The sequence below is a fragment of the Ustilaginoidea virens genome, chromosome 6, assembly GCF_000687475.1.
Source record: "Ustilaginoidea virens chromosome 6, complete sequence".
In the NCBI taxonomy this organism is placed as follows: Eukaryota; Fungi; Ascomycota; class Sordariomycetes; order Hypocreales; family Clavicipitaceae; genus Ustilaginoidea; species Ustilaginoidea virens.
Window position 1 is genome coordinate 3,047,070 of NC_057321.1, and position 20,833 is coordinate 3,067,902.

At 55.9% G+C, this 20,833-nt stretch overlaps 6 protein-coding genes across 6 annotated transcripts; 4 read left to right on the forward strand and 2 right to left on the reverse strand.

Annotated features, from left to right (window-relative positions):
• Positions 1 to 4,052: 4,052 nt before the first annotated feature.
• UV8b_07679 (uncharacterized protein) lies at positions 4,053 to 5,429 on the forward strand (the record flags this gene model as incomplete). Its single annotated transcript, XM_043145176.1, has 3 exons — positions 4,053 to 4,220; positions 4,277 to 4,384; positions 4,476 to 5,429. The coding sequence occupies 3 exons, from the start codon at positions 4,053 to 4,055 to the stop codon at positions 5,427 to 5,429; spliced, it is 1,230 nt and encodes a 409-aa protein (XP_043001111.1).
• A 1,404-nt stretch (positions 5,430 to 6,833) lies between these two features.
• UV8b_07680 (uncharacterized protein) lies at positions 6,834 to 8,303 on the forward strand (the record flags this gene model as incomplete). The annotated part of the gene is made up of 2 exons (XM_043145177.1): positions 6,834 to 6,977; positions 7,104 to 8,303. 2 exons carry the CDS (start codon positions 6,834 to 6,836, stop codon positions 8,301 to 8,303), a joined length of 1,344 nt encoding a protein of 447 aa, XP_043001112.1.
• A 1,464-nt stretch (positions 8,304 to 9,767) lies between these two features.
• On the forward strand, positions 9,768 to 11,123 carry UV8b_07681 (uncharacterized protein; the record flags this gene model as incomplete). Its single annotated transcript, XM_043145178.1, has 1 exon — positions 9,768 to 11,123. One exon carries the CDS (start codon positions 9,768 to 9,770, stop codon positions 11,121 to 11,123), a length of 1,356 nt encoding a protein of 451 aa, XP_043001113.1.
• Positions 11,124 to 12,267: 1,144 nt separating this feature from the next.
• Positions 12,268 to 13,046, forward strand: UV8b_07682 (uncharacterized protein; the record flags this gene model as incomplete). The annotated part of the gene is made up of 3 exons (XM_043145179.1): positions 12,268 to 12,517; positions 12,636 to 12,782; positions 12,883 to 13,046. 3 exons carry the CDS (start codon positions 12,268 to 12,270, stop codon positions 13,044 to 13,046), a joined length of 561 nt encoding a protein of 186 aa, XP_043001114.1.
• A 1,307-nt stretch (positions 13,047 to 14,353) lies between these two features.
• On the reverse strand, positions 14,354 to 15,865 carry UV8b_07683 (uncharacterized protein; the record flags this gene model as incomplete). Its single annotated transcript, XM_043145180.1, has 1 exon — positions 14,354 to 15,865. One exon carries the CDS (start codon positions 15,863 to 15,865, stop codon positions 14,354 to 14,356), a length of 1,512 nt encoding a protein of 503 aa, XP_043001115.1.
• Positions 15,866 to 17,692: 1,827 nt separating this feature from the next.
• Positions 17,693 to 19,071, reverse strand: UV8b_07684 (uncharacterized protein; the record flags this gene model as incomplete). Its single annotated transcript, XM_043145181.1, has 3 exons — positions 17,693 to 18,423; positions 18,511 to 18,930; positions 19,050 to 19,071. 3 exons carry the CDS (start codon positions 19,069 to 19,071, stop codon positions 17,693 to 17,695), a joined length of 1,173 nt encoding a protein of 390 aa, XP_043001116.1.
• Positions 19,072 to 20,833: the final 1,762 nt, after the last annotated feature.

A 20,833-nucleotide genomic window follows, 5' to 3' on the forward strand; every position in this document is an offset into this window, starting at 1 on the left:
GGTTGCTGTTGGCCTCGACCTATCCTATCAGACAATCCCGAGTTGATGCCAGCAATGCGGCACCCGGGTTGCTCTCAGAGACATCATTGGACTTTGCAGCGTCTCTGCAAGGTACCAATCCCAAAGGCAATGGATGGCATCCGCAGTTGAAAACATCGGATGGTTTGGTTTCTAGTGTAATGCACCAAGTAACGCGTTGATTTGTGATCTAATTTTAGCATTTGCATTATCGTGGTGAAAGCCCGATGCTCACGGCATCACCATCTCTGGGAACAAGTGGCAAAAGGGAAAAGGGAAGCGGCCCGTCGATCATGAAGGCACGGCAGAAGCATTCCACCAACCGCGCCCCGGTCATTTGGAAGCAACTGCATCAAGATTTCAAAGAGACGACAATGCACGTCCCTGCACGTTTTTCGAAACCGGGTGCTTTGATGGCACACAGGACCGCCAATCAAGCCACGGTGGCTGTCATGCAAACGACCAGGACTACGAAGTTGGGCGAGAGTTTGGCATCGTGTTTGAGACATACGGAAGTGCCGGGGAATGATTGACCTTATTCCAGTCCTCCAGGGCACCACTGATCACGTTTGAACGTCACCGCCACCTGCTCCGTACCTTGGGTAGGTAGTCGACCAAGTTTCCCACCCTTGAAGGCAATGACCTGGAATGGCCGTCAACTTGCCGATTCCGTCCATGCGCGCATCGCGGCCTCCATGTGCACTCCAAGGAAGCCCCCCGTCTTGACCCGCCTCTGTTGAGCTCGCTCCTTCCCAAGTCACAGAGGGGAACACAAGGGTACCAGCAAAGCGCGCAGGGAAACAAAGTCTGTTCTGGCTTGGACTTGACATGTTTGCCCGAATGGGGAACCGGTAGCGACTTGGCTAGCAGCCGCAGAACCCCTTGACATGGTTAACCATGTCTTGTGTAGCGAGGGTGCATGGCACAATCCGATAGTGGGGTATCAAGGAGAGAAGGCGAGGGAAAAAGAAACGAAGAGAGATTCTACACGATCCTGCTCAGGAGTGACGTGCTTCGTGCATGAGAAGGCTCTTGACGGCGTAGCCAGTCCCGCACACACCTGCGGTGAACAGGATGGCTCACTTGCAACGTGCTTCCCCCCCCCCCACAGCATGGCTAACTGAGCAACGAATGACAGTTGTGACTTGCACATGGGATGGGAACCACTCTGGTGTATTCCGTATCAAGGACAAAGCTGTTTGGAGAAAGCAGGTTTACATGAGCCGTGCAAGGTAGGATTGAGGGAATAGGCTACCATCCTCCGACAGCCTGGCCAGGCATTTCATGACAACGATCGTGAGCACTCGAAAGACATGACCATGGTCGTGCCGGTACTGCAGATTGATTGGCAGATGTGTTTACATGACCATGGTCATTTCTGGTACTACCGGTATTGATAGACAAAGATCTACGGACCGAATCTTATTGAGTAGGAATATATGGCCTTTGGGCGGCGCATCAGCCTGGCATATCCATTCAAAGCCTGTGCGATGGCGGTATCGGCCCTCCCTCGTTAATCATGGCCCTGAGTCGCCTGACGAAGCCTGCGCCTCTGGGTTCTGCCTGAAGCGTAAGCATGCCTCTGGCCATGACAAACAGCAGGCTCGAGGTAACCCATATCGAGAGAAATGGAAATACAGCACCGTTGGCCAGTCCCTGTCGCAAGTGTCGACGCACGGACGAAATAGAGCTGAATCCACGACGACGAGCATATCATTGCGAGCATCATTGTTATGGATACATATGCGAGGGTGTTTGCTTGCGAGGATTTCGTCGTCCACTATGGACGCAGGGACGCAGATACCAGACGTCTTCCTACTTTCCTCGCACTGCTCCGTCACGAATGACGAGCGTTATCGACCAACAGCCATCGTCTGCCAAGCCACCTGTCGAGGGTTGCAAACGCCCGCTGGGATAAGGCAAGCGCCTACTCCGTACCTATACTGGCATTATCCAACATCGATGACGCGCGTGCCCTGTCTCTCCTCACCGCGACATGGTATACACGTGCCCGGCATGTGTCCCTGTTGCAGCCAACCATGTTCAGGAAGCTTATTCAAGGGCAAACCAATTGATCTGACCTTGAAGCCACTGCTACGTTCCCTCAATGGCACAACCACAGCAGAGTTTCCGACCAACAGCCCGCCGCTGGGACCGCTTGATGTGGCTTTTCTTGTCTGCTGTTCTGCCCAAAACTTGATGTAGTTCTCTTGGGCTCTGCGGTTACACCAAAGAACAGATTAGTGCTTCTGATATGAACCATGTTGGCGAGAACTGTCCAGAACCAACCTCACTTGTGGCTACGACGCACGTCCAAAACTGGGGCGGGGAAAAAAAAAAGAAGGCGCTGACCTGAGAGCTGTGGAGAAAGGGATTTGGTGTAACGGCAAAGTATAGGCGCAGAAATCTGCAACAGTCCACGCACTCGTTCGCTTTGCCCGGAGACGAGTAAGTAGTCCACGGCCGTCAAGTTTGCTGTTGGCCGGACGTACCCGTGCTTGACGCCTTGCTGACTTGGGGAGAGAGAGAACTACGTGGCCCGCACAGGCGAAACGGCCTGAGCCGAGCCATGACAGCCATGACAGGACGTCGGTACAAGGCCAGAGAGGTCCAGCCGACTTGCCCTTGCCCAAGCGCGCAATTTCCTTCCGTATGTCCAGGCGACAAGTCGATTACCAACACTTTAGGCTTCTCCGCAAAGGCAGCGGATTCCGCCGCTATGTCAAATCTTATTGACCGAAAGATGTGCAACCGAAGCGCTGAACATGGCAAGCGAGGTTGGAGAGCCATCATTGAGTGGCCGCAGCAGCAATGCTTGGCTCCTTTTACACAAACGGAGGCGGGATCCGCTCTCTCGGAATCTTTATCTTGCTTGGGGACCTTGTGTCGCCCTGCTGGCTCAATTTCGGACTTCTCTGAGACGGACTGCTCCTGCAAATGAGATTGGATGCTCTCTGGGACGCAAGGCTTTCGCCTGATCTGCCGAGCCAAGCACCAGATCTACCGGGCCCTTGGCCCTTGAAGAAGGGGCCTTTGGTGGTTCGTGGGAAAATACTATCGGCCGAGAGAGGGGGCATGTACCTGAATGGCATGCACATTGTGCCCCTTGCTGCATGTAACCGTCGGGTGCTGTCAAGGTGCACCCACTCGGAGAGTCCGCGATGAACAGACCATCTGGCATACCGCCGTCATGGCCGCCGCAGGTGCAGCGTTCTTTCTGGAGGCCGTCTGCAGTTGAAACGAACACCGTTAGGGACAAGGGGAGTCGAAGAAGTAGGCATCTGCGCGAGTCGATTTCTGCCGTGTTTCCTGGGAGGGCCTGTCGCAAACACGGACATGGTCAGGGATGAATGGCGTTGTGCAATCGGATGGAAATCCATTGGATGCACCGGGCGTGATCCGGCGACCACAAACAAGCTATCATCAGACTGAGCGTGTTTTCAGGATGTCTCAAGTGTCGTACAGCCGACGTATAACAGCATGGCATGATTGCAGATTCTCAAGCTATCCGGTGCTCTTACTCCATGTCTAGCCGGCAGACCAATCTCTTGTCAGCCTCTCAGCTCAAGAGGATCAGCTTGATGACGGTTTCTCTGGCAAGAATCATTCAAAAGAACCTCGTTCACTCAAAGATTCTCAAAGATTCACATCCAGTCTCTTGTTTCCTTGAGCATCAACTCGCCTTCTTGTTGCCTTGTTGTTGTTGCAGTTCTCCAAAAGTCTTCTTGGTCGAATCGAAGCAAGACAATTCTAATTTCTTTTTCTTCTTCTTCTAATTTTTATTTTTATCTTATTTTTTCCCCTTTGGTCTGCTTGTCATTTGCAACTCTCACAACCAAGGACGCTTCGCTGAGCTTGACGAATTCTTGATTTGTGGTGTGACATTGCTATTGCAGAATCATTGACAAGCCCGCAGCCTTGCTACAAACCCCCTTTGCGATTCACTGGGTCCGAGTGCATGCTACCAGGTCTTGAATGGTGACTGGGCGGCCCGACATATCATGGTCAGCTCTTTTCAGACTTCTGAAGAGGGCATGGGATACAGTATCTGTCAAAGACCGCTTCCTTGTCATCAGAAACACGCCGTCGTGGACCAAGGCTCCCGATTCCGCGGCAAACCGGACACTCGGATGTGCAAAACGACGACGGATGCTGACAGAATGGACGATGCTGGCTCCCAGAGAAAGCGTATTGCCGTTGCCGTAAGTGATTGGGAGCATAGGCATTCCACATGCAGTTTACTGACATGTAAGTTGAGTGCGGTCGCTGTCGCCAGAGAAAGATTCGTTGCAGCGGAGATAACGGAACGGGAGAAGCGTGCACCAACTGCAGGAGTGCGGGAGTTGGACCTTGCCAGTTCTTGAGGGTACCTTTTTGCTTCCTTTCCCCTGTTTTCCCCTCCCTTCCAATCTGCCCGTACATTATCAGCGGAGCGAAAGGCTCACAATAAAGTACAGGTTTCGTCCCAGGAAGTCTCCGGCGTCAGGCAAGAAAACTTCTACAACATTGCTGTATCACGCAAGTTTGCCCGAACCTCGGCAGCCACCTCGGCGCTGCCCGCGTCACCGCCTTACAGCTACAATAACATGGTATCGATGGGGCACAGCGGGAGTGTGAATCAGCACGAGACTCCTTACGGCTGCGTGGGAAAACACTACGGCCAGACGGGCGAATGGGTCAACGGGTACAATGGCGAACATTCCACCCCCTACGTCTCCTCACCGCAAGGCATCGCCTTGGACGAGCACCAATACATGATGGGAGCGTATCGGTCCGGAGGTTCAATGGTGGCTAGAAGCAACGACATGATGTACGACGAAGCAGATGGCGGGTACGGATGCCCCAGTGGTGGAAGTCCTGCCGGGATCGGGGCTCGTCCGACCGGTGGGACAGACGCAGGATATTCGTTCGCAAACGGATTTCCCTGCTATGCCGCCGCTGCGGTGGACAGTGGCGGAGAAAGGATCATGTCGCATCCCGTGGACAGATCTTGTGCTGCCGGCCCCCTGGGTGCCGACGAAACAATCAATCGCCGCACCGCGCAGGCGATTCACGGGACGGAGCACCCTGCCCTTGTGGACTTGAGCTACCACGGTGGCTACGGCAACAGCCCGTGCAACACGTCTTCCATGGAGAGTACCGCCGACATGTACACGACCGCGCCGACGTCGGACGAGCTTCTAGCACACGGACACCTCCGACCGCCCATTCCCGAGTATGCCTATCGGTACACGGCGGACGCTACGTCGGAACGGGGTCAGATGTCCGAAAGCATGCTGGCCATGGGAGACCAACAGCAAGCCGTGCAGGGCCGCGGGTGCTACATGGGCGGGACCAGTCTGGGATCAACCTCCCCCTTGGGGACGGGCGCCAGCCGCGGCCGCGGCCGCTCCGCAGCTCTTCACCGATGATGATGTAGGAATGGATCCAGAGACGTGCCCAGTGCACAGTCTCTTGCGCTGCGCCCAGTGTGTTTTTTGCGTTGATTTACACCATGACGACATTTTTTCTATTTTTTTTCCATCATTCTTCCGCATGCTGGGAGGCATCTTCAAGCCACGTTGGGGGCATTTCCACAAATTGCGAAGCGCCATCGCCTCGCTGATCCAGGGTGAAGCTGGCGCGTCCTTGATCGGCATCTCGGCGCAATCGTCCTCGTCCTTTGCTTTGGAATCCCGATGCTCTGGAGCGACGCCCCGCCTTCGAGGCCAAGAACCACCGCCCAAGCTGGCCGTTTACATGCGAATGCGACGAGCCGAATGTGGTCTACCGATGCGCATCATTCTGCAGGACTGTCCGAGCTTTGGCGTGCTTGATGTTTATTTACGGCCGGTGGGCGCGGGCAATCCATGCGGCTGGGCAATTGCGACGCAGGCGCTGGTCGTCAAAGAGGGAGCTGAGTCGAGGGAAAAAAGAGACTTCTGGGACGCGCCGATTGTAGGATACGGATGGGGGAGACGAAGGAGGACGAGGAGATGAAACGAAGAGGAGATGAAAGGACTTGTTGCGAGGCTGCTTGACGCAGGCTGTATGTGTAACTGGGCTGGGTTTTGATTTCCCACGAGAGGTCGTTTTTTTTTGGTTGTCTTAGGAAACCTAGAAAAAAGCGCTGACGTAGAAGAGAAGAATATAGGATGCTGTGCCCGCAGCAGACGGGGTTGATGAAACGCGCGACACCGGTCGACACTGATGGAGGAGCGATGGGGTGTAAATCAGGCACGAGCTGCAAGTTGATGAGATGGCACGAGGTCATCAATTCAACTGGCCCTGGAAGCGCCCAAGGAGGCTTGTTCCACAGCGGGGCGTATTTATTGTCACCACTTGCTACGTACCCACTGACAGATTGACAGCGTATGTCGCAAAGTTATCAATTGACGGGCTCCGCCTTCAACACGCCAGGCTGCATATGTGGGTCTAGCGGGAGTCAAGCGGGACGTGGTCACTTGGCTGTACGGAGTACTGATTATTCATTCAATGCTGCTTCATCGAGGGCGGGGTAGCAATCAGGGTAGCTGGGAGCGGTGGAGCCTACATGTAGTCAATAAACAACCAGACGTCATGCTACCTGCCTTGACTCCATCCCATTCTTTGCTTGCCCTTGCACTAGGCCGAGCTTCCGCATTTCCCCCTCTCTCGTCTTGGTGATGCGAATGCAACAGAGACGAAGCTTGAATAACATTTGCAGGAACTGGGCCGCGGCTTGAGCTGCCCGAGACATTCCCGAAGGCTGCCCTATCCGCAGTCTCCAGCGCTGATCGACACGCTTCCACAACTGCATCGGTTGCTCTCCTTGCCGCATACCGGAATCAATCATCATGCAGGTGCCCTTGTTCCGCCTCCAGTGCGGCGTCAACTCGTATGAATGGGGCAAAAAGGGCAAAGATTCTGCCGCGGCAAGGTTTGCCGCTGCTACGCCGAGAGAGGGACTGAGCATCGAGGCGGAGAAGCCGTATGCCGAGGCGAGTACACATGCGATACACCAGCTCCCCCCCGCCGGGGGGGGGGGAATACCGTCGACGCCGCCCAGTTTGCCCTGAAGAAACCGGGTTTCCTCGCATGCATTGCTAACGCAACGGCAACCTTAGCTTTGGATGGGCACCCACCCCTCCAACCCTTCCCGACACCTCGAGACCGGCCGAACCCTGCTGGAGCTCTGCGCCGAGAACCAGATGCTCATCTCCTCTTCCGTTTCCGAAAAGTACGGCGCCAAACTGCCGTTCCTCTTCAAGGTGCTTTCCATCAACAAGGCGCTTTCGATCCAAGCCCACCCCAACAAGCGGTTGGCGGAGAAACTGCATGCGCGGGATGCCAGAAACTACCCCGACGACAACCACAAGCCAGAGATGGCGATTGCAATCACTCCCTTTGAGGGACTGTGCGGCTTCAGACCCCTCGCCGAAGTCAGCCACTTTCTCGGAGCGATTCCGCCCCTGCGGGCCTTGGTTGGCGAGGAGGCCGCGAGCGAGCTGGCCAAGACGGCCGCGCAGGGCGACGACGGGGACGAGGCAGCCAAGAAACAGGCGCTGAAAAGGGCGTTTGGGTCTCTGATGGCCTCGTCGGCGGACGAGGTCAGCAAGGAAATGGCCAAGCTGGTCGGGCTGGCAAAGTCGGAGGGCGACCGGTTCGCCGCAGGCGGAGTGGCCTCCACGTCGGGCCTAGTCTTGTCGGAGCTGGTGACCCGGCTGCATGGCCAGTTCGGCGACGACATCGGCATCTTTGTCCTCTTCTTCCTCAACTATGTCACGCTCCAGCCCGGCGAGGCCTTGTTCCTCGTCGCCGACGACATCCACGCCTACGTGTCCGGGGACATTGTCGAGTGCATGGCCGCCTCGGACAACGTTGTGCGCGCGGGACTGACGCCAAAGTTCAAGGATGTCGGCACGCTCGTCGACATGCTCACGTACAACTGCGCGCCGATCGACGAGCAGAAGATGGCGCCCAGGGACTACCCGTACGCCACGCTCAACCGGACGGCGTACAGCTCGGGATCCGCGGTGGTGCTGTACGACCCGCCCATCGAGGAGTTTAGCGTGGTGCGGTCGGTGCTCTACGGCGACGGCGCCAAGGCGACCTTTGAGCCCCTGGAAGGGCCCAGCATTGTCATCTGCACGAATGGCCAGGGGAAGATTAGCGTCGGGCCGACGACGCTGGATGTCAAGGAGGGCTATGTCTTTTTTGTAGGGTCGACGGCTGAGTGTGTGCTCGAGTCGGCGGGCGGGCCAGACGACCAGTTTATCACGTTCAAGGCGTTTTGCGAGGTTGAGGGAGGAAAGGGGAGACTGTAAGACGGGGGGGGGGTTATCTGGGGTCCTCGGTGCACGAGGCAAAGATCAGGGCCCTGGGGGCATGTCGCAAGCCCGTTGTCAGGGAAGAGCTGGCCAGGCGTGGAATAGCTCAAGCTGCGTTCACAAATCACCAGTGGTAGCCAGCCACTGGTACATACTATGAACAGGACTGGAGGTTACTGCGTAACGTCAATAGGCAGGATAGGGGACCAGCGTTTGCCGCACACATCAACTCTGTAGCAGCGGGATTGGGCTTCTTGAAGCACCCGGGCGGTAACGGAGCCGTAGCAGTACCTACCTACCTCCTACCTTGGGTACATTGTAATAAAGCCCGAGGGAGTGGCACTGGTCACATTCTGGTGCAACCAGTTGACTGCCCCAGCGCCCCATGGCCATCACATCTCGGGGTGCGCTCACACGCCCTCGCCCTCGCCCTCGCCTTTGCAAGACGCGCGTCGACCCTTTGCATCCGCCACCTCGCACCCTGCACGTCGTGATTTTCTTTTGGCATTCCTTCGCTCCAAACTTCCGTCGGCGGGTGTTGCCCGACTCCCTCGCGAGAGCGTACAGCCGAGCGACAAACGCACCACGCACCACGCGCCACGCCAGGCTGGCCTTTCAGCGTGGTGCCAGCGGCGAGGGTGGAAGCGCGCGAAGGATTGCACCCACGGAGCCTGCGGAACCAGATACAGTCTGGTACTGGTACATACATAGGTAGGTACCTAGGTACCTAGGAGGTAGTTGACGGCACTTGCAGTTTGCGGAGCAGCGAGCCGCCCATTCGTCTGCCCTGAACCAGACATAGGCACCGGACGCTGCGCAGACTGGACGCGACGACATCTTGCACCAGCGGACCGGGGAGGAAGGAACCACCAGACACTTGCCGCAGTCGCGCCTGGCCATTCTGGACGTGCATTTCTTGGGCTGGGAGTTCAAAAGTACGTCTTTATTTTTATTTATTTACATTTATTTCCTAAATTTTTTTCCCCTTTCCCCCTTCCGCCTTACTACACTTCCATTCCCCCCCTCTTTACCAGCATCTATGCATTTTACTTGCGCACCATCACTTGTTTGCAACACTAGCCCCGTTGAGTCAGCACCTGCATTTTGTTGCGCAGCCAGTCGCTTTGTCGTGCGCGTAGATTCGCGTTGGTCGCCGTCTCGCCCAGTTTGCCAGCTGCGGTGCGCCGCGCAAAGTGACAGTGTGCATCATTCATCGAGCTGGTTTGATGGCATGGGAAGCAACACAGCGGAAACTTGGCCTTTGCTTCGTTTGCATCGCTTCCTCCCAATCTGTATCGGAGTTTTTTTTTTAGTTTTTATTTTTTTTATTTCTTGTTTATTTTAATCATTCCCCCCCCGGGTGTGTCTAGCGCGAACTCGGAAAAAGGCGGGGACTGCCAAGCGACGGAGACGCAGTGACAAACTCAAACATTCCTCGGGCAGAGAGATACCCGCCTCGTCATGGCTGACAGAAAGAAGCGCCGCAGGGAACTCGACAGTCTCAAGGAAAACCACGGCACGCTCTTCCGACGGTCCTCGCCGCACGCTGGCTCGGTCGAATCCCAAGGCAACCACCACATTCGCATCGACGGCGGCCACGGCCACGGCCACGGCCACGGCGGCGGCGGCGGCAGCACAGGCAGCCCCGGCAGCAAAAGCGCCGGCATGTCGCAACGCAACCGCAGCGGCCGCGGCTCCAACAGGAGCAACGGCAACAATGCGCACGGCGAGGAAGCCCAGATATGGGACTCTTGCAAGAACCAAATGGGCGAGATTGTGTCCGGCATCAACGCCGAGAACGACAACCTGGCCGAGCTTGTCGACATGGACAAAAGGGTCGGCTCCATGGACCCAAACCGGATCCCCGGCGACGCGCTCAAGCAGATGGAGCAGCTGTGCCGGAACGGTGTTCGGCACTCGGAAGCCAACGTCGGCAGCATCAAGGCCGTCATGGAGCAGCTAAAGATCATGAGGGCCGTCATTGTCGCCAAGGAGCAGGCCGAGGGCGGTCCGTTAGCAGCACCCACGGGCAAACGCAACGCTCGAGACAGCGTCGCAGCCGCCGCCAGCGCCGCGTCTCTCTACGATTTCGACGGGGCAGGAGACTCGCCCGTCCCCAGCCCCATTGGCAATTCATCCAGAAAGTACGGCGACCGCTTGAGCACCCGGGACCGGGACCGGGACAGGGACAGAGACAGAGACAGTAATAGGGATAGCATACCCCCAAAGGCGGAGAGCGTCGAGCCTCAAGGAGGGTCCGCCGGTACCAACGGGGGCGGCAGCGCCGGCGCTGGTAGTTTTGCATCCGCGGGCGGGGCCGCATCGGCCGTTCCCACTGCCGCCGCCTCGGCCTTGGCAGCCGCCTCGGCAGCAGCGGCGGTGGCGGTGGCTGCAAACAGCAACAAGTCCAAGGTCGTCTTCTCCAAGGGAGATGCCGTGGCATTCAAGCCCAAGGCTGGCGGAGAAGGGGTGTCGGACTGGATCCTGGGCGAGGTGGCCCAGGTGCTGGGAGAAGGAAAGAGCCGGCGCTACAAGGTGCTGGACATTGAGCCGGACGACCAGAGCAAGCAAAAGGAGTACCGGACGAGCGCGAGCAGCATGATCCCCATCACTCCGGAGAGCCAGGCGAGCACGCTGAAGGGCTGGGAAGCCGGGCAGGTGGTCCTGGCGCTGTATCCAAACACGACGACGTTTTACAAGGCCGAAGTCCATAGTATGGACGGCCAGGGCCGCGTAGATCTCAAGTTTGAGGGGGAAAACGACTCATCGACGCTGCAGCAAGTGGAGAGGCGGTTTGTGATTGAGTACCGGGCGTGAATTGTCGAACATGGACTCGGACTCGTACAGGGCGTTCTCCTTGGGGAGAGGGGGGGGGGGCAAGGACATGTGCACGGCTTTGGCTTTGGGTTTCTCCTGGCACTGGCTTGCGGCGGCTACAGGGTTTTTCTTGTTCTCTTCTTTTTCTTCTTCTTTTTTTTTCTTCTTCCCCCCCCTTTTTTTTTACCCCCGTAGATTTGGGGAGTACCGGTCATGGAGGTCATAGATATCCCAAAGTGTTATAACAACAGCATTTGGTCGGCTTATGTAGATATGTGGGATGACGTTTTTCTACGGTGCGTCAAGCTGGGTGCCCGCGTCGAAACAAGCTGCATGCTGTGTTTCAGACTTTGGCTGCGCATGCAGCCGCATGATGCGTCCGTTGATGGGTTGGACAGCCAGAACGTTGCCGGCACATACGTCGTATTGCTGTGTCATGGTGATGGGAGCAACTAGGTACATTCCTACCTTAGGTATGGTAGGTACCTTCAGTATGTCTCGGACGTGCGGTCGGTACCTGGGGATGGGCACCTCCGCCTCTTGTCCATCAACCAGACAGACAAGTGCAGCCCAACAGGCAGCCCCACAGACAAGCCCAACTGGGCTGAGGCTCTCTCACTAATAAGCACTTGAAACGCCAGCGCACCCAAGGCCAACCCTGCGTTTTCTGCAGCCCCGCATATTCCCACTCGACCACGACCACGCCCCACCTGGGTCCACCACGCCCGTACCCGCCTCATCTCCCATGCATCCCTCCATCCCTCCTTAACGCTGGCGTCGGCAACCTCAGATTCCTGATTCCTTTTCTTTGCAATCACCCGCCGTTTCTGCGCCATACATTCTCTTGCACGTCTCCCGACCGAGTTCGTTCCTTTAATTTGTTTTTTTTTTTTACCCTTCTCTTTCGCTCCCTTCTCTTCTCTTGCCGTCTGTTTCTTCCTTCGCTCTTTTTCTTTTTTTTCTCTCTCTCTCCACCGCTCGATTGCCTCGACTGCTTCGATTGCCTCACCGTCAAAAACGAAGTCTTTCCCTCGGTGCGCGCTCCTCCCGAACGTCGACTTGTACTCTACATGCCCGCGTTGACCATCACCAGCCGATCATTCGCAGCGCAGACAGACCCCTTAGCAGACACAGAGCGGCAGAAATGGGCGGGCAACTCTCCAAGCTGCTGGCCAAGGTGTTTGGGTCCAAGGAGATGCGGCTTCTGATGCTGGGCCTCGACGCCGCCGGCAAGACGACCATCCTGTACAAGCTCAAGCTGGGGCAGGACGTGACCACCATCCCCACGGTCGGCTTCAACGTCGAGACGGTCACGTACAAGAACGTCAAGTTCAACGTGTGGGACGTGGGCGGCCAGGACAAGATCCGTCCTCTGTGGAGGCACTACTACGGCGGTATGTTGCCCGGCCTGTCGGTGGTTGGAAAGATGCCCCCTTTCTGGGGGTTTTTTTTTTTTTATTTTTTTTTATTTTACACTTTTTCTGGCTGCATCGTGCGCTAAACCCGCCGCAGGCACCCAAGCATTAATCTTTGTCATTGACTCGTCGGACCGCGCTCGCATCGACGAGGCCAGGCAGGAGCTGCACCGCATCATCAACGACCGCGAGATGAAGGACAGCTTGTTGCTGGTTTTTGCAAACAAGCAGGATCTTAGAGAGGGTAGGCCCCCCCTCCCCTCCCCCTGGCCTGGTGCAAGAACCAAGAGAGACAGCTCCGCGTCGTCAAACTCGAGAGACCAGGACTAACCCCGTCCGTGCAGCCATGAAGCCCCAAGAAGTCACCGAGGCGCTGCAGCTCGCCAAGCTGCAAGACAAGGTGTGGTACGTGGTGCCCAGCTGCGCCACCACCGGCGAGGGCCTCCTCGAGGGACTGGCCTGGCTGTCCAACAACGTCAAGGCTCCTCCTGCGCCGGTCAAGAAGTGACATTTCCGCCGCGGCAACACCAAGCATTATGACTCGTTATATGAAGGACCACTGCAGAGGCACACTCTCTGCCTTTTTTCCTCAGACATGAACTCCCTTTTCTTTTTTTTTTCTTTTTACTTTACTTTACTTTTCCACTCTTCCCCCCCCCTTTTTTATGTCCTCTCCATACGCCGGCCGTGGCGCCCGTGGTTGCAGAGACAGAGGGATCGGGCAGCTGCCCCCGTCACACCGCCCCCCCCTGATTGCGTTTTACACGTGCTTTGCTTTTGATACTTTGTCTAATCTGATGGCTCTTGCGCTTGCTCGGCTTCGGTGCGTGTTTTGCTCTTTGTTTCTGCGCGGTTGGCGGTTCAGTCTTGTTGTCTTGTGCGAATACCCGGCAGGTGGCGACGGCGACTTTGCCGGCAACGCGGGGGATATAATGGGGCTTTTGGGGGAAGGGCGGGGGGGGGGGGGGGGGCTACTCGTTCTAGCTTGTAGAGTGTGGTGGGCGCCAGGGTGCAGTGTCGTGGGGTGAGGCAGGTTCGGGGCGGTTGATGAGCGCTGCTGGTCAATGGAATTGCAGTACAGTGGATGGCGCGAGCAGTTGACGCCGTGTGATGATGCCGATGCTGATGTCGTGATGCTGATTCCATGGTGCGTATGCCGTGGTGCTGATGCCGATGCCGTGATGCCGATGCCGCGTCCATGTATAAGCACCAAACAGTTAACTGCCGCCAAATCAGCACGGCAAACCACCGACCACCGACCACCGACCACCCAGCCCCAGCATGGCTAGATCACCGCCGCCCCAGCAAGGCCTCACGAAGCCCAGCTAGCCGCCGCCAACAGCAGCGCAATCGGGCACAGCAGCCTCGCGGACCCCGCCATGCCGGCCATCGGCGCTCCGGGCTGCGTGGCGTCCTGGTACACACCCGGCGCCTGTCTACGCCTTCACGATTCCCGATTCCTGCAGACTTGACGGATGGAGACGGGCCAGGTGTACCCAGGCTTGACTGAAATGATCACTGATCACTGGTCACTCACTGGCTATTACGCTGCGTGCCAGATGCGCAGATGAAAGAGATGCAACAGGCCATGAAGCCATGACTGGAGATGCCAAGCAACCAACGCCGAACCTGCGAGGCTAGGAGCCGAAAAAGACCAAAGAAAAGAGAAGAAGAAAGGGCAAAAAAAAAAAAATAAATAAAAAAAAAGACAAGACAAGATCTGCGCCTCGGCTCCGCGGAACCCCGTGCAATGCTCAAGTCGTGAATGTACATGCAGCAATGGTGCCTCGACTCCTCTGGCACGCCGTGGAATGCCTACTCCTTCACACGCTTGGTAGCCCGCAGGAGCCCGTCGTCTGGCAGGCCGGTGCGTTTCGTGCCCGGCAGACTGCTCGTGCGGATGTCGTTGTCGTCCTGGCTGACCCGCCGGTGGGGATACTCCACCTTGAGGCCCTCAAACGCGTTGGTGTGGACGCGGTCGCCGGCGGTAAAGAAGGTCGACTGCAGGGCCTGGGCGGCCGTGAGCCGCTTCTGCGGGTCGTACTCCAGCAGCCCGGCCAGCAGCTTGAAGCCCTCTGCGCCGAGGGACGTGGGCGAGGAGCCGGACGCGCCGGACGAGGCGTTGGAGATGGTGTTGTAGTACCACTTTTCCAGGTTGGACGTGGTGGTGCCGGTGGCCGAGGACGAGTGGTGGCCCTGGTGATGCTGCTGCTGCTGCTGCATGGGCGAGTACTGGTGTTGGTGTTGCTGGTGTTGTTGCTGTTGCTGTTGCTGTTGCTGGTTGTGCTGGTTGTGATGATGATGATGATGATGGTGGTGGTGGTGGTGGTGGTGATGGGCATACGGCGGCGCCTGCAACGTGTTGAGCTGGCCGGCCTCGGGCATGGCCGGCAGCAAGGGCCACCTGGCGCGCGTGGGCAGCCCCATGATGTCGACAATCTTTTGCATCTGGTTCCGCTGAAAAGGCACCGTCTTCTTGCTGTCCATCTTGGCCTCCTCCCCCTTAAAGATGGGCCGCAAGGAGAGCAGCTCGGCCAGGATACAGCCCACGGCCCACAGGTCAATGGCCGGGGTGTAGTGGTACGAGCCGAGAATCAGCTCCGGCGCGCGGTACCAGATGGTGACGACGACCTTGTCGCCGCTGAAGAGCGAGTGCAGCGGCTTGTCGAAGCGCCGGGCCAGCCCCAGGTCGCCAATCTTGACCTCGCCGCCTGACGTGACCATGATGTTGGCGGGCTTGAGGTCCCGGTGCAGCACCCAGTTGGTGTGCAGGTACTGGCACCCGTTGAGCAGCTGGAACATGATGCTCCGGATGGTGGCCGGGGGGATGGGGTGCCGCGGCTGCTGCGTGTGGTGGTGGATGATTTGCAGCAGGTCGTGCTCGGCGTACTCAAACACCATGAAGATGCACTTGTCCTCGAGGATCGTCTCCACCAGCCGGATGACGTTGCCGTGGCGGAGCTCGCTGCACAGGCTCATCTCGCGGATGGCGCTCTGCGAGATGCCCGTGTAGCTGACCTGCTCGCCCTCCTTGTCCGGCTTGAACTTTTTGATGGCGACCTCGACCTGGCCGGCGGCGGCCTGGTGCGTCCCGGGGGCGGGCGCCGTGCCGACGCGGCTGACGGCCTTGTACACGCGGCCGTAGGTGCCGCTGCTGATGAAGCCGACGATCCGGTAGCGGTCCATGACCCGATGCCGGGGGACGAAGGCGCCGGGCCGCTCGTGGGCATCTGCATAGCGACGGTGAGTGGGCGAGCCAAACTGGAGGGAAGACGACGACGAAGCAGAGAGATGGTAGTGGCCCCCGATGCGGAGTTGCAGAGGCATGGCGGGAGGGTAGCGCTCCACGGCGTCTTGCTGTTGCGCTGCGCTGCGCTATGCGCTGTTCCGGTCAAGAAGGTCTGGTCTCGGATGTTGAAAAAAGGCAAAGCAAGTCAAGCCGAAGGACCGTCCGGAAGCTACTTTTCCCGGGTTCCCGGCTCCCTCTTCCCCCCCGCCCTCGATCGATTCGCTGCACCGCTTGCGCCGGTGAAAGGAAATGAACCCTTGGCGGGCAGGAGAAAAAGAAGAAAAAACAAAGAAGAAAAAAAGGACGATTGCGGCGGCCAGGAGGGAAACGAGAAAAAGGAAGGACGACTATGGCAGTGCGGGAACGAGACTTGATACGTGCACAACTGGCACAGCCCGGCAACATCTGTCAGCCAGACCGGCAGGGTGTGGAGACCTGTTCAAGGGGTGCTTCGTGCGGATCCGACCAGATCAGGCAGGCACGCCTGGCCTGGCCCAAGCGAAGCCGGAACCTGAGCGCTGCCAGTTCAGTTCGACTTCGACAGAATGAAGCACGGGGTCTGGTGGCCTGGAAACAAGCTTGTTTCTATTGCCGAATCCCCGTTGCCGCCTGGTCGCCACCAGGCCAATCCCACCGCTAGTGGACTGGGGCGACGACCCAGAGGGAAGCTAGTCGTTTCTTTTTGAAGAAGAAAACACAAAACGCAACGAAACTCGCTCGATTGATCGGGAAAAAATAAATAAATAAAACATAAAAAAACTTACTTGTCCCCGCCGAAAATGCATCCTGCACACTCCTCTTGAGCGACTGGCCTCTGCTGATGGCGCTGGAGCTCGGCCCCGACGGGGGATTCGTCAAGCTCATCGATGAACTGGTTGAATTGCTCGGCCTGATCCGATGTTGACAAAAATGCTGCGTATCCAATATAAATCCTTGGCGCGTGAGTGTGTTCCTTTCTATGTCCGTTTTTTTCTTCTTCTGTTTTCTTTCTTTTTTTTTTTTTTTTTTTTGTTTCCCACCCTCTTTTCTTTTTCCCACCGCTGCTTCGTTAATAATCTCTTCCCCGTCAACCTGTCCAAAGAACCAGCCCAGCCAGCCAGCCCCAAGCCATCAAACCCGGCGTATTTTGTTCGAGGAGCCCCCTTCGCCCACAGGCCCCCAGAGCCGCATGGGGAAATCCCGCCGCTCCCCTCCCGCTTAGTACCTGACGGAGAGCCGCGCGAGTCGGGGGAGGGGAGTCCGCAAGGTGGGAACCAGCGAGGGCCGCCGATGGAGCGAGTCGCGCGGGTAGCGAGTGTCGTCTTGCGGATGCACGTTTCCGCGGCGAGCGTCCGTTGTCTGGCCCTGGGTTTTCAGGGCTGGGGGACCGGTTTGCCGCAAGAGACGAGTTTGTTGGAGAGGCAGGCTGGGTTGGTGTGACCTGCGGTGATGTTTGGGTCATGGCATGCCATGTTGCAGGAATGACTAAGCTTGGGCTGCAGATGCAGATGGCAGACGGAGTAGTCGCTGGATGTATCATGGCATCAACGGGAAAAAGAAATAAAAGTTCGGCATCCGTGGCTCATTCTTTTCCTTCTAGCCCTCATGTGGACTTGACTGTTTTTTTGATTTTTTGATTATTTTTATTTTTCGCTTTTATTTTTTTACGCTCCTTTATTTTTATAAAGAAAAGTTACACTGCTGGAGGAGGATTAGAGTGTCAATACCTTGAAGACGAAATGAAAACAACCCAACGTACTCCGTACACAGTACTCTGTAGCATGACACATATTCACGCAAACTGCTGGGCTGGCTGGCTGTCAAGGCGTACTGGCCGTGTCACACCGCCGGCTCATGATATACATATTCACCTCGCTTTTCTTTATCTATCGCGGCCCCAACTTCTCAAGAACACGTGACCCTTGCTCATCCCACTCCGCCTTGGTCACCCACATGCTCTCCTTATCCGCCATTATGTTGGCCAGAACCGCGCCTCCCAGAAACACCATGTGTCGTCTCCTTGGCGGATCTTCTATTCGCACCTTGAACTTGCCCAGCCTCTCCGGGTTGCCCTGCAGCGCCCGCGTCAGCCACAGCTGCTTCAGCTCCTTTTCCAGCCTCGACGGCAGACCCGGATACATGCTGCTGCCTCCTGACAAAACGACGGCCTTGAATAGTGAAGAACGTATATCCACATCCGCAGACTGGATCGTGTTGAAAAGAAACTCGCCCAGCCCGGGAGATTCGCTGTCGACAAGGTGAGGCTGGAACAGACACTCGGGCGCCTCGAATCTCTCGCTGCCCACCCGGATCACGCGGCCGTCGGGAAGCGTGTAGTTCTCCACCAGCACTGTGGTATCCTCGCTCAGTCGCTTGTCTAGCTCCAAATCGTACGAGACGTAGCAGAGCTTTTCTTTGACCTGGCGCACCGTTTCAAAGTCGGCTGTTCGGTTGAGCGCGTACCCGCGGCGGTTGAGCAGCTTGATCAGGTTACGGGTTACATCTCGACCAGCCACGTCTAATCGTTTCGTAAGATGGCTCAGCACCACTGACTCGTAAACCGGGACAATGTGCGTGACGCCGTCCCCGGAATCGACGACAACACCAGAACTCAGACCTGCACCAACCCCACCACACAATTAGTGCCTCGACATGGTCAACGTCCCGGGAGAGAGGGGGGGCGGGGATGAGCCCGTGTACTCACCCTGGGCATACAACGCAAGAACCGCCTGGATGGCCACATAGACACCCCCAAATCCGTAGCGGTCAAACATGACCTCGCACATCTGCTCCCTATTCCTCAACGGATTCATTGGAGGTTCCGTCAACAGGATCTTCTGCCCGTTCGTATCGACCTTGAGCTTCTGGAAAAACGTATAGTCCCATAAATGCTGCATATCGTCCCACTTCTTCACAATGCCATTTTCCATCGGGTAGCTGATCTGAAGCATGTTGCGGGCCGCGGCCGCCTCATCTCCGCACATGATGTCTTTGATCACGACATTGCTGTCGGTACGTTCCTCTGATCGGAGAATGGGTCGTCCCACGATAGAAGGGAACTGGTGCTCGGGGAAGTTTTGTGCTGCGTAGCCGACTTTGAGGAAGCCGGTGCCGCCGTCGAGGACTGTTGTAAAATTAGCACGGAGGGATTTCGCCGGAGGGGGGGGCTGTATGGGCAATAAAGAGGGGAGAAGCTCCCTTTGTGAGGCAGTCTTGGGAACGGCGTAGACCTTTCATACATACCAATCGGAGGGGTGCTGGCCATCCTTTCAGCAACTCAACAGTGGACAGGGTGGACAATCGACGAGAGGAATGTGTATGTTGTGTCGGCGTCTCAGTCCAAGTCGAGTGCCCGGATGGAGGTGCGTCGTCAGCGACAGCAGTAGTGGGGTTGGTGTTGCCGGGGATATCGTGGATTCGTATAATTGTCGGGAATATTCGGCTAGAATATGGCACATATAACCGAGGGAATAGTAGCCCCTTAGGGCTACCCCTCTGCCCACTATAAATAGCAGGTATAGCGAGTATTACAGTAGGTATGCAAAAGTGTCGCAACAACCAGACTCCTACATCAATGCCATCATTACATTATTGCGTAAGAATTCAAATAGCCATAACTTAGGTAGTAATGCATTAATTCTAATAAAACAAGATATGGCTAATAGCCCTGCTTTTTGCGATTTATATTTAGTATACCTACTATATGCGCGATTTACAGCATGTAAGCCTTATAGTATAAACTCAATCAGCCTTGTAATTAAAGGCTATAGCACTGCTGCCCACGCTTTTTTAATACATTCTATCAACTCAGCCTTATGCGCCTCATTATTCTTTAAAACTGATAAATAAGGGTTAGTAATTACCAATTCCTGCTTTAAAGCCTTCTATATATATTTAATAGGGTTTAAATTAAATAAGTGCAGAAGCCATTCTGTTAAAATCCTATAGTAGTCTACTAGACTGCTGGCCCTTCCACCGTCTCTTAGACTCACAACTGTCCCACCGGACATACGGTGGTCTTACCAACCTTGGGCCTTTACCGTTTACCTTCCGGATTTTCAGTGGATTTGTTAAAATCCTATAGTAGCCTACTAGGCTGCTGGCCTAATGCCCTACTGGCCTACTGACCTTCTGGCCCTTATATCGCCTCTTAGACTTACGGTAGTCTTACTAACTTTAGGCCTTTGCCTTTTACCTTAAGGATTTTCAGTGGATTATTTACTGTATATCAAGTAAGGTAGGCCTTGTTAAAAAAGGTGTGACATTGCTAAATTAGCGTAGTGGCCTATTAACGTGATGGCGGCCTACTAGCGTGGTAGTTGCCTATTAGCGTGGTAGTTAGTCATTAGCGTGGTAGTTAGGGTGGCCGGATATAACGGGGTTAGTCGGATATAGCGGGGTTAGTCGGATATAGCGGAGTTACTGACGAGCATTACGGGGAGCTCTCTTACTAGCTACCCTGGATGCCTGGGCCCACCCCTCCTTCGTGTATATATAGGATAGCTTTTGTCACGGACTCGGGCTATGCCCGTGTCATGGATTGGCTAGGGCTCGGGCTGCGCCCATGCCTAGTCCGGGATAGATGATATAAGGCAGACGCGCGGGCCTATAGGGCAACGTTAGGGCTCTAGCCCGCGCTATATACGGATATATATAGACTGCAGAAGGGACCCGATTCAGGCTTTTTTCCCTTCCTCTTTAGTTTTATCAATACATCCAATTAACGCCTATTCGCAGTCGCCTTAGGACCAGTCTATTATAATTAATAAAACTCTCTTAACCCTTATTATTATATCTCATATAACCGCCGATATTAGATATAGACCCCTTATAGAATATTATAGGCTCGGATAATACCTAATGCGCCTCCGCTCGTTAATAGGCCGCGCAACTAAAATTAATTATAAATACTATAGAAGTACTTAATATAAGGTTCTAAAAATAGCTATCCTAAAGCTAAAAGAGTAAGCGCTAGATACGCGCCTAGACTGAGCAGACTAAATATCGAATATAAGCTTTTATTAATT